Source organism: Scyliorhinus canicula, chromosome 2 (genome assembly GCF_902713615.1).
Source record: "Scyliorhinus canicula chromosome 2, sScyCan1.1, whole genome shotgun sequence".
In the NCBI taxonomy this organism is placed as follows: Eukaryota; Metazoa; Chordata; class Chondrichthyes; order Carcharhiniformes; family Scyliorhinidae; genus Scyliorhinus; species Scyliorhinus canicula.
Window position 1 is genome coordinate 243,097,317 of NC_052147.1, and position 13,130 is coordinate 243,110,446.

Sequence of the window (13,130 nt, forward strand, 5' to 3'; positions counted from 1 at the left end):
AAGGGAAGTGCACAGTTAAGATGTGTTTTCTTTACCTTGTGAATGTTAAACAAGTGACATGATCCACAGAGGGAGACAATGGAAACAGATGAGGTTGTGAATCTTAAAAGGATGCGAGATAAAGGGCGGGATTTTCCATCTGTTCCCGCCAGCGGGATCTTCCAGTCCCTTTAGCGGCCACCCCCAACACGGGCAACTGGCGGCAGAGGATGCAAACAATGGGAAACCCCGTTGACAGTGGCGGGACTGGAATACCCCACCGCCAGCCAATGGCAGGATGCCTCGACTTCCGGGTGCGGCTATGACTAGCTAAGTCGCACACTTGGAAGCTCCTGCGACAAAGGTGTTTTCGGGCCAACTGGAGGGCCCCAAAGGTGCAGTAAAGACGAATCCCGGTGGGGGAAGGTCCCCTGAGGAGAACTAGACCGATTTTATGGTCGGTACCCGGAGTGGAGCGGCAAGAAAAACGGCAGCAGCTCCCCAAAAAAAGCGGGGGAAGAAAATCAAAATGGCGGCCGGCGGCGCACCGGAGGAATGGAAGAAATGGGCGGAGGAGCAGCAGGCCGCTCTCCTCCGTTTTTTCACGGAGCTGAAAGTGGAGCTCTTAGAGTCCATGAACGCGACGACCACCAGGTTGGTGGGAGCCCAGGCGACCCAAGAGGCGTCGATCAGAGAGCTGCAGCAGGAGATGACCGCGAGGGAGGAGGAGGCCACAGTCATCGGGGCAAAGGTGGAGGTGCACGAGGCACTCCACATGAAGTGGCAGAGCCGCTTCGAGGAGCTGGACACTCGGATGAGGAGGAAAAATTTGAGGATCCTGGGCCTGGAAGAAGGCCTGGAGGGGTCGGATCTCCCGAGATATGTGGCGGAGATGTTGAGCTCCCTGATGGGGGAAGGGGCCGGTCCGGCGCCCCTGGAACTGGAAGAGGCATACCGGGTCATGGCCAGGAGGCCTAGGGCAAACGAGCCCCCGAGGGCGGTGCTGGTGCGGTTCCAGCGGCTAAGTGATCGAGAGAAAGTCCTGAGGTGGGCAAAAAGGGAGAAAAGCAGCAAGTGGCAGAACTCGACGGTAAGGGTGTACCAGGACTGGAGTGCGGAGGTGGCAAAGCGGCGGGCCCGGTTCAACCGGACAAAGGCGGTGCTACACGCGAAAAAGATCAAATTTGGAATGCTGCAGCCGGCGCGCTTGTGGGTCACCTACAAGGACCAACATCATTATTTCGAGTCCCCAGAGGAGGCCTGGACCTTTGTACAAGAGGAAAAGTTGGACACGAACTAAAACCTGGGAGCACCGGCGGTCGTAGCCGCCTGGGGACTCTTGATTGAGCAAGTGGCCCTTTTCTTTTTCAGGCCAGGTCGGAACTGGGTAACAGTTTCGTGGATTGTTTGGGGTGTTTTTTCTCGAACGTTTGACTTTTCTGAATATCTTGAAGGTTTTGAGTTGTTGGGTGTTTCTGTATATTTGAACTGTTGAAATCTCTATTGTGGGTCGTTGGCTTCTTATGGGGTGTTTCTTCCCGTTTCCAATTTCCCTTAGTTATTTACCCCTTTTACCCTTTTCCTCTGGGTGCTTGTTTTTTGTTCTTTCTTTCTTTTCTGGTTATGGTTATCTGTGGTTATTTATACTGTTTGATGGAGGGTGATGGTTGAGCACACTGTTAGTTGATAGCTAGTTAATTATTTTGTTATTTAAGTATGTAGTTAAGTATTTATGTATTTATTTGCCATTGGGTATTTATATCGTTAAGTTGGGGAGACGGGACGGGGGGAGTGGGCTGATTATGCGGGTCTTTCTCTGGGGTTTTAAGGGGATCTTTCACGGGCGCAGATGGGGTGAACCGGGAGGAGTCGGAATGTGGCAGGAGCAGCCGGGTCAGCGGAGACCAGCTGACTCTCGGGAGTACGATGTTGGGTACATCACAGCTAGGAGGGGTCCTAGCCAGGGGGGGGGGGGAATGGGGGGGGGGGGGGGGTTAGGGGGGGACACCGGGTTGCTGCTGGAAAGACCAGGGACGAGAAGGGGAGAGCCGGGGGGGGGGGGGGGGGGGGGGGGGGGGGCATCGCTATGGGAAGCGGGTCAGAAAAGGAGGGATGACCCGGGGCGAGCAAGGGACAAGACATGGCTAATCGACAGGGAGTAGGGACGGGTCGCTCAGCGATCCGATTGATCACGTGGAACGTAAGGGGGCTGAATGGGCCGGTTAAAAGATCAAGGGTCTTCTCACACCTGAAGGGACTGAAGGCTGATGTAGCAATGCTGCAGGAGACTCATTTGAGGGTAGCAGATCAGGTCCGCCTGAGAAGGGGGTGGGTGGGACAGGTGTTCCACTCAGGCTTGGATATCAAGAACCGGGGGGGTGGCGATTTTGGTGGGAAAGAGGGTGTCGTTTGTGGCGGCAGAGGTGGTGGCAGATAAGGAGGGCAGGTATGTGATGGTGAGGGGTAGGTTGCAGGGAGAGAATGTGGTGCTGGTAAATGTGTATGCCCCGAACTGGGACGACGCGGGTTTTATGAGGCGCCTGCTGGGCCTCATCCCGGGACTGGAGGCAGGGGGCCTGATCATGGGAGGGGACTTTAATACGGTGTTAGACCCTGGGCTGGATAGATCGAGTTCCAGGACGAATAGGAGGCCGGCAGCGGCAGAGGTGTTAAGGGGGTTCATGGAGCAGATGGGAGGGGTAGACCCATGGAGATTTGGTAGGCCTAGGGCGAGGGAGTATTCTTTTTTCTCCCACGTCCACAGAGTGTACTCTAGGATAGATTTTTTCGTATTGAACAGGGGGCTGATACCGAGAGTGCAGGACACGGAGTACTCGGCCATTGCGATATCGGACCATGCACCACATTGGGTGGACGTGGAAATGGGGGAGGCACGGGATCAACGCCCGTTGTGGCACCTGGATGTAGGGCTGTTGGCGGACGAAGAGGTGTGCAGAAGGGTGAGAACGGGCATTGAGAACTATCTGGGTACGAATGACACAGGTGAGGAGCAGGTGGGGACGGTCTGGGAGGCCTTGAAAGCAGTGATTAGAGGAGAGCTGATCTCCATAAGGGCACACAGAGAGAGGAAGGAGAGGCAGGAAAGGGAGAGGCTGGTGGGGGAGCTCCTAGAAGTAGATAGGAAATATGCGGCGGCACCAGAGGAGGGGCTATTAAGGGAGCGGCGTAGCTTGCAGGCCAGGTTCGACCTACTGACCACTAGGAAGGCGGAAACGCAGTGGAGAAGGGCGCAGGGTGCGGCGTATGAGTACGGGGAAAAGGCGAGCAGGATGCTGGCACACCAGCTTCGTAAGCGAGATGCAGCCAGAGAGATTGGGGGAGTGAGAGAGAGGGGTGGGGATGTAGCGCAGAAGGGGCAAGAGGTGAATAGGGTCTTTAGGGACTTCTATAGGGAATTGTATAGGTCTGAACCGCCGAAGAGGAGAGGGGGAATGAAGAACGTTCTCGACAAATTGAGGTTCCCAAAGGTACAGGAGGAGCTGGTAGAAGGGTTGGGGGAGCCGATAGAGCTGCAGGAGCTAATTAAAGGGATAGGCCAGATGCAGGCGGGGAAGGCGCCGGGGCCGGATGGGTTCCCGGTGGAGTTTTACAGGAAATTTGTGGACTTGGTGGGTCCAGTGCTGGTGAGAGCCTTTAATGAGGCGCGCGAGGGGGGGGGTTCTGCCCCCAACAATGTCGCAGGCCCTGATCTCCTTGATTTTGAAGCGGGACAAGGACCCGGTCCAGTGCGGGTCCTACAGGCCCATCTCCCTCCTAAATGTTGACGCCAAGCTGTTAGCAAAGGTCCTGGCAACCAGGATAGAGGACTGTGTGCCAGGGGTAATCCATGAAGACCAGACGGGGTTCGTGAAGGGACGCCAACTTAACACAAATGTCCGGAGATTGTTAAACGTGATCATGATGCCAGCAGTGGAGGGGGAGGCGGAGATAGTGGTAGCGCTGGACGCGGAGAAGGCATTTGACAGGGTGGAGTGGGAATACTTGTGGGAGACGTTGGAAAGGTTTGGGTTTGGGGAGGGATTTATCAAGTGGGTAAAACTGCTCTATTCAGCTCCGATGGCGAGTGTGGTAACAAACGGGAGGAGGTCAGAATATTTTGGGCTCCATCGAGGTACTAGGCAGGGATGTCCCCTATCCCCCTTACTCTTTGCATTAGCGATTGAGCCGTTGGCGATGGCACTGAGGGGTTCAGGGGGGTGGAGAGGACTGACAAGGGGAGGGGAGGAACATCGGGTCTCGCTCTATGCGGATGATTTGTTGTTGTATGTGGCAGACCCGGAGGGGGGAATGCCGGAGGTAATGGGGATACTAGCGGAGTTCGGGGACTTTTCGGGGTATAAATTAAATCTGGGGAAAAGTGAGGTCTTTGTAATACACCCGGGAGACCAGGGGGAGGGAATTGGGAGGCTCCCCTTCAAAAGAGCAGTTGAAAGTTTTAGGTACTTGGGGGTGCAGGTGGCAAAGAACTGGGGGACCCTCCACAAGTTGAACTTTTCTAGACTGGTGGAACAGATGGAGGAGGAGTTTAAGAGGTGGGACATGGTGCCGCTGTCGCTGGCAGGGAGGGTGCAGTCAGTTAAAATGACGGTCCTCCCGAGGTTCTTGTTTTTGTTCCAGTGTCTGCCCATCTTCCTCCCCAGGGCCTTTTTCAAGAAGGTAACGAGTAGTATTATGGGGTATGTGTGGGCACATGGCACCCCTAGAGTTAGAAGGGTCTTTTTGGAGCGGAGTAGGGATAGTGGAGGGCTGGCGTTACCCAACCTTTCAGGATATTACTGGGCGGCAAATACATCGATGGTACGAAAGTGGATGATGGAAGGGGAGGGGGCAGCCTGGAAGCGCATGGAGAGGGCGTCCTGCGGCAACATAAGCTTAGGGGCACTGGTAACGGCACCATGGCCGCTCCCTCCCACGAGGTATACCACGAGCCCGGTGGTGGCGGCCACCCTCAAGATCTGGGGGCAGTGGAGGCGACACAGGGGGGAAGTGGGAGGTCTGATAGGGGCACCATTAAGAGGGAACCACAGATTTGCACCGGGAAATACAGGAGGGGGATTCCAGAGCTGGCAGAGGGCGGGTATTAGACAACTGAGGGACTTGTTTATAGAGGGGAGGTTTGCGAGCTTGGGAGAGCTGGAGGAGAAATTTGGGCTCCCCCCGGGGAACACGTTCAGGTACCTCCAAGTGAAGGCATTTGCCAGACGACAGGTAGAGGGGTTCCCCGCGCTTCCCGACAGGGGGGCGAGTGATAGGGTGCTATCAGGGGTCTGGGTCGGGGAGGGGAAGATCTCGGACATCTATAAGATTATGCAGGAGGTGGAGGAGGTACCAGTAGTGGAGCTGAAAGATAAGTGGGAGTTAGAGCTGGGGGAACAGATAGAGGACGGGACATGGGCAGACGCCCTGGAGAGGGTCAACTCGTCGTCGTCATGTGCGAGACTAAGTCTCATTCAATTTAAGGTACTGCATAGAGCCCACATGACGGGGACAAGGATGAGTCGGTTTTTCGGGGGTGAAGACAGGTGTATTAGATGTTCGGGAAGCCCTGCGAATCATGCACATATGTTTTGGGCATGTCCGGCACTGGAGGAGTTCTGGAAGGGGGTGGCAGGGACGGTGTCGAGAGTGGTGGGGTCCAGGGTCAAGCCAGGATGGGGACTTGCGATCTTCGGGGTTGGGGTGGAGCCGGGGGTACAGGAGGCGAGGGAGGCTGGAATATTAGCCTTTGCGTCCTTGGTGGCTCGGAGGAGGATCTTGATTCAGTGGAGGGACGAAAGGCCTCCAAGTGTTAACACCTGGTTAAACGACATGGCAAACTTCATCCAATTGGAAAGGATCAAATTCGCCCTGAGAGGGTCGGTGCAGGGGTTTCTCAGGCGATGGCAACCCTTCCTGGACCTCTTAGATCAGAGATAGAAACTGAGGTCGTGACAGCAGCAACCCGGGAGGGGAGGGGAGGGCGGGAGGGAGGGGGGACAACAACGAAGGAAGTACGGTAGCGGTGGTGGCACGGGCAAGGCCTGCCCGAGGACACTGCCAGAAATGATAAGTTGGTCTGACTGTCGGTTCGCCGGCGGGGGGGGGGGATGGGGGGGACGCGCGAGTAGGGGGTGGGGGGGACTTTTTGTTAAGTAGGGGGGTTTGACTTTGTTTTGATATAATTTAAATTTAAATGTAGGGGGGTTAAAATGTTTGTATTTTGAAAAATTTCTTCAATAAAAATTATTTTAAAAAAAATAAAAATGGCAGGCTGCCTCCACCACCGCAAAACATCTGGCGGGGGGGGGGGGGGGGGGGGGGGGGGAGGGGCGACCAAAGTTATTGAAAGGTAATGAAAGTTAGTGAGACAATTACAAGAGGGGACACATTTAAAACTGATGTGTTGGGTACTCTGGATCTGTGGAGACTGCGTTTACCTCAGCAGTAACACATACAGGCTACCAACACTTGAAATAGTACAACACTATTTTATTAAGCTAGAAACTGTTGAACATACTTTCACTGTGGGTCGACACTATGTTAGATTAAACTGAAGACCTATGCCTATCCTAACCAGTCTATACTCTCAGCACATGGTGAAGATCTGTGCTACAAGCTGTGAGCTCTGTCCTTCTTAGAGGCTGCATCCAGAATGAGCAGGAAAACTAGTGCCCTCTGTCTTTATAGTGAGCATGCTCTAACTGGTGATTGGCTGCGGTGTTGTGTGTGTTGATTGGTCTTACTGTGTGTCAATCAGTGTGTGTCTGCACCATGATATACTGGTGTGTATATTATGACAAAAATAATCACAAATTCAATGGAATTAATATTTGGTTATACTAAGGAACAAGAAAGATGTGTTAACATGGGTTATAGGCCATCAAGTAATGGGGAAAATGCAGAGGAATAAATTTCCAAGGATATGACTGAAAAGTGCAAGAATTATAGTAGTTATAATGGGGAAGTTTTTAATTTCCAAATATAGACTGATATAGTAGTAGTGCAAAGGACAGAGAGGGGCAAGAGTTCCTAGAGTGTGTTCAGGAGAATTTTCTCCGGATGCTTCCAAACCCGTGAGACAGCCATTGTTGGACCTGTTTCTTGGGACTGGAGTGGCTCAAGTGGGTCAAGTGTCAGTAAACGAACATTTAGGGAACAGTGGTCATTGTATCAGGAGGTTTAGGTTAGCCTTGGAAAAGGCAGCATGGTGGTGCAGTGGTTAGCACTGTTGCCGCACGGCATGAGGTCCCAGGTTCAATCCCGGCTCTGGGTCACTGTCCATGTGGAGTTTGCACATTCTCCCCGTGTTTGCGTCGGTTTCACCCCCACAAACCAAAGATTTGCAGGGTAGGTGGCTTGGTCCCTTAATCGGAAATAATTTGCACCTCCTCCACAATAGTCCTCAACACCGGAGCCCCGCAAGGATGCGTGCTCAATCCTCTACTGTACTCCTGATACACACATGATAGTGTGGCAAGATTTAACTCCAACTCAATCTATAAGTTTGTGGATGATAAGACTGTGGTGTGCCGTATCTCAAACAACGATGAATCAGATTACAGGAGGGAGATCAATCATTTGGTTGCATGGTGTACCGAAAACAACCTCTCTCTAAATGTCAGAAAGACCAAGGAACTAATCATCGACTTCAGGAAGCGTAGAAGAACACACACTCCCATCTGCATCAATGGCTCCGAAGTGGAGATGGTCGATAGCTTTAAGTTCCTGGGGGTCACCAACACCAACAGTCTGTCCTGGTCCACTCACATTGAAAGATAAAGAAATTTGGCATATCTGCATCGACTCTCACAAATTTCTACAGATGTGTGATAGAGAGCATCCTATCCAGCTGCATCACAGCCTGGTATGGCAACTGCTTGGTCCTAGATCGCAAGAAACTGCAGAGTGTGGTGAACTCAGCCCAACGCATCACACAAGCTTGCCACCCCCACATTGATTCTGTATACACCTCCCGCTGCCTCAGGAAGGCAGACAGCATTATCAGAGACCCCTCCCACCCAGGCATTGCCTTCTTCCAGACCCTTCCATCAGGCAGAAGGTACAGAAGTCTGAAGACCCGCACATCCAGACATAGGAACAGCCTCTTCCCCACAGCTACAAGACTCCTCAATGACTCTCCCTCGGATTGATCTGTTCCCTGTAAGGACACTATTCACAATGCCCTATGCTACATGAGTATTTGCTTTGTTTGGCCCCTTGTTCCGCACTGTAACCAATCACTGTTTGTCGATGTACCATTTGTCAATGTTCTCTGTGGATTATTCTTTTTGTCTACTGTGGTAGGCTATATTAGGGGTATCGCAGTACCTAGGTGGGATGTACCTTATACTGTAGTATGAGTGGTAGAAGCTGCCTGCTGGTTCTGCCCAGCAGGCGGAGCATACGAATCTGTGTTTCACCCACAGCAGTCATTCTGTACTGGAGCTGCTGGGGTAACTACATGTTCATTAAAGCCTTCAATTGGACTACAATCTCGCTTCAGTAGTGATTGATCGTGCATCATCTACTATGTACGTATTGTGTACGTTCCCTTGACCACAGAAAATTACTTTTCACTGCACTTCGGTACATGTGACAATAAATCAAATCAGTTTTTTTTTTTTTAAAGTTAGCCTTGGGAAAGCCAACTTCAATGGGGGTAAGAATGGATCTGGACCAGATAAATTGAATCAAAGCAAACATGGAAAACATGTACCTGAACAATCGGCTGCCTTTAAGTAGTAGCCATTCTATAATTCTGGATTTTACACTCACAAATTGGATGGGCAACCCCCATACGAACAGAAAATACAGCGTCATGACGTTGCATCAGCAATACACCATCACAAGACCAGCTTCAGATCTTACAAAAGGTGCCAAAATGGGAAGCCCCCCAGCACTCTCCATTGCCCGCAGCATTTTTCAGGCATTGGACATGGAAACATTTGGCAGTGCAGTGGCCAGCTTTCCTCCTCCACCCTCCTTCAACAGGCTACCTTCAAACTATTGGGCATTTTAGTCGATTATTCCGGCATACCACTATGGGGAAAGAGTCCAACCACTCAACAACCCCAGCTTGGACATCAAAACATTGTGAAAAATAGGGTAAACGGGATCAATAACAAAGATGCTGCCGGGAGCCACTTTTTGTGTGCCTTGCTCTTACATGGCGTTGGCATGTGTCCGACACTTGGAAATCCTTTGGGTGAATTGCGCCTGACATTTGTTGTTTTCGTTCCCAATATGAACAGGCAAGGCGTCTATAAAACGTACATGAAAATAATAATAAGAATAATTATTAAACATACTCTACCTTTTAAAACCTCATTTATATAACTTTTATGATAGCTGATTCTCCACGTGTCATTGAGGCCTCGATCCCCATGCTCCGAAACTCCATTTTCCGTCAGGTAAATAGGAGGGTTGTTAAATTCTTTCTTAATCCAGTTAAGAATTCTCCTATAACCCCAGGGAGTTACTTTCAGCCAGAAAGATCCAGAATTAAGCCAGCTGCGGTCTACTGTAGTCCCGGTTCCTCTAGAAATAGGGAATTGATTAGTTTACACAACAGACAGTTATCCTGAGTTTAAGTGGAGGTGAATACATTAGAAGCAAGAAAAACTATCTTCCATTTCTTTCTATTGTCTTTATAATTGTAGTGCTGCAGATTAATGGGCCTCAGTTTTTCTCATTACAGGGATGAAGAGGCGAGAGACATTTTGAGGCCCTGGCTTCAATTAAATGGTACCAGCAATGCGCAGGCACCCACCGCAAAGGTATACCCTCAAGCAGCTAGCTTGATTCAGGCCGGTCAGCTATCAGGGAGGACATTGGACTAGCAGCAAGCTCAGTACAGGGAGGTGTCACAACCTCTGGGGTAAGGAGAGTTGGCGTGACAGCAACTCAGATTACAGAACTCAAAACATTATTTCAAACTTTGTTTTTCATTACTTATTTGGCTGCACTGCAAGTGAATCTATGTATGCTTCAACATGCTTCTCCTGAAATGGCACAAAAATCCGATGTTCGTCCCAAGACTAGGATCGCATATTAAGAGGGGCCCATTGCTTGAAGTAGGCAGGCTTTGGATGGTGACATGTGAAACGGCAGGGTAGTTCATTGCTGCTATGAATTGGGCTGTAAGTTTGCAGACTGGAACTTCCCCATTAATGTTGGTTTTAGTTTGTTGAAATTGACCCAATATCTTTCCTAAATGTTCCCGGAGTCTATGCTGAACAAAACACATCATCAATATTATTGTACTTTGCAAAAGAAGCATATTATTAAACACCATTTACAATGCTTCGCAAGGATTTCCACCAGTTTCCACTGCATTTACAGCACGAAACTGATCGAATGCCAACCCAAATTGCTGGTATGTTTCCCTTATTGCCACCCCAATGGTTTTGTGAATGTGGCCGATAACATGCATTTATCAATATCAAGAAGATACACAGGTGCTTCTCAGTTAGGAGTAGGGAAAATTAACGTCCAGCCACCTTGAGAATTAGGCTGATGATCAAAAGCTTGATCAGGAGGGGGTCTTGAGCAGCTTTGAAAGATAGAGAAATAGAAAATCAGAGAGGTTTAAGATGGGCGATAAGAAAATAGATGTGTAATGATATGTATATAGTCAGGTTAGTGAAGGGTTAATTATTACATCACTGTGTTAATCAAACACAAGAGGGTGCTAACACTTCTCTGTATTCAAGTCAGACCCTGAGGGAATTCTGGGAGTAGCATAAGGAGAAAGCATGGTGACAGCATAAGAAGATTAGATAAGACAGAGTTAACAAGAGGTTAGATCATAGTAGTTAGTGACTACTTAGATTATTGAGTACTGCTAGACAGATTCAATATTACTTAATTATTATCTGTAGCTCAGTAGAGTGTTCAAACTTCATTTAATTAATAATATTATAATAACTTAGTTTTGTTTCAATCTTTTGATTGGTGGATTCTTTGTCAACAATACATCGGATCATTCTGGAAGAAAAGACAAAGAACACAACATATTACCATGAATGGTAATATAACAGGATGGTTGAAGCTGTGCTATCAGTGGGAAATTAAGGAACCTGAAGAGGGAAAACACAAAAGACCAGAGTCAGATGAATATAGTGTTGGAGAGGGGAAATAAGGCTGGAAAAAGATGCCGATATAGAATCATAGAATTCAAAAACAGGGGTTGGAGAGGGGAGGGTTTCGGAGATATACAAGGAGTTGGTGGAGTGGGAAGGGGCCCCTATCAGGGAGGTGATGAGGAAGTGGGAAGAGGAGCCGGGAGGAGAGTTGGAACTTGAACTGTGGGAAAAAGCCTTGAAGAGAGCCAATTCATCCTCGTTGTGTGCCAGACTTAGCTTGATCCAGGTCAAGGAGGTCCACAGCGCCCACATGACGGGAGCCCAGATGAGCAGGCTCTTTGAAGAGGTGGAGGAAAGATGTGGGCGGTGTGGGGGTAGCAAGGCCAACCATGTACATATGTTTTGGGCATGTCCGAAATGGAGGAAATTCTGGCAGGGATTTGCGGACGTTGTGTCAGAAGTCCTGGAAGGGAGGGTAACCCCGAGTCCAGAACTAGCAATATTTGGGATATTGGAAGATCCAGGGGCCATGGGGGGGGGGGGGGGGAGGCCAATGTCCTGGCCTTCTCCTCTTTGGTAGCCCGGAGACGGATTTTGCTGGGATGGAGGGACTCGGAGCCCCTGAAGTCAGGAGTGTGGGTCAGCAATATAGCAGGGTTTCTCAGTCTGGAACAAATCAAGTTCGCTTTGAGAGGATCAATTCAGGAGTTCGCCCGGAGATGGCAGCCGTTCATTGATTTCTTCAAAGAAAATTGAACGTCAGCGGAAAGGGGGGGGGGGGGGGGGGGGGGGGGGGGGGGTATGGAGGGGGAAAACAGGAGGCATGGCAATGTTAGATAAGGACAGGGAACTTAGTATACGGGTAATTAGGGGATAGGGCGGGGGTAGTACAGGACGTTGGTTCCTGTTTTTTGTTCTTTAAGTGTTTTGCTTGTGTCGGACCATGCGGTTGTTTACGAAATGTTAATGTGTTAAACTGTGAAAATTACAAATGATTCAATAAAATATTTCATTGGGACAAACCAATGAAACAAAGAACAAAAAGGGCAAAGATGGAAGAGAAAGGCCACAGTCTCAAGCTGTTGAACACAATGTTGTATCCAGAAGGCTGTAACGCGCATATACGGAAGATGAGATGTTGTTCCTCCAGTTTGCATTGGGTTTCATTGGAGCATTACTGCAGGCCAAGGACGGACATGTGGATATGAAAGAAAGATGCGGAGTTGACATGACAAGCAACCGGAATATTGGGGTCATGCTTTCGGATTGAGCGAAAGTGTTCCCCAAAGCGTTTACCCAGTTTGTGTTCAGTCTCCCCAATTTTGAGGAGACCACATTAGGACATGCAGTAGATCAAATGGAAGGTGATGCAATTGAAATGCTGCTTCATTTGAAAAGAGTGTTTAGGCCCCTGGACAATGAGGAGGGAGGAGATAAAAGGCCAGGTATTGCACCTTCTGAGATTACATGGGAAGGTGCCATGCGAAGGACATGAAGGGTTTGATTTGATTTGATTTATTATTGTCACATGTATTGGTATACAGTGAAAAGTATTGTTTCTTGCATGCTGTACAAACAATGCATACCATACATAGGGAAGGAAGGAGAGACTTCAGAATATAATGTTATGAAAATGAAATGAAATGAAAGAATGCTTTCTATGGTGCATCTGTAGAAGTTGGTGAGGGTCGTGGTGACATGCCAAATTTCCTCAGTCTTCTGATAAAGTAGAGTCGTTGGTGGGCTTTCTTAACTATAGTGTCGGCATGGGGGGACCAAGACAGGCTGTTGGTGATCTGTACACCTAAAAACTTTAACCTCTCGACCCTTTCTACCTCATTTGCATTGATGTAGACAGGGGCATGTTCTCCACTACGCTTCCTGAAGTCAATGATAATCTCCTTCGTTTCATTGACATTGAGGGAGAGATTGTTGTCGTCGCACCAGTTCACTAGATTCTCTATCTCACTCCTGTACTCTGTCTAGTCATTGTTTGAAATCTGACCCACTACGGTGGTGTCATCAGCAAATTTGAAAATTGAGTTGGAGGGGTCTTTGGCCACACCG

General features: G+C 49.5%; 1 protein-coding gene across 1 annotated transcript in view; it reads right to left on the reverse strand.

Annotated features, from left to right (window-relative positions):
* Nucleotides 1-13,130, reverse strand: part of LOC119962322 (lactase-phlorizin hydrolase-like) — a 96,252-nt gene that overhangs the window by 12,287 nt on the left and 70,835 nt on the right. Inside the window, exon 15 of the mRNA XM_038790303.1 lies at nucleotides 9,293-9,516. Coding sequence (XP_038646231.1) covers nucleotides 9,293-9,516 — 224 coding nt within the window. The remainder of the gene's footprint in view (nucleotides 1-9,292; nucleotides 9,517-13,130) is intronic.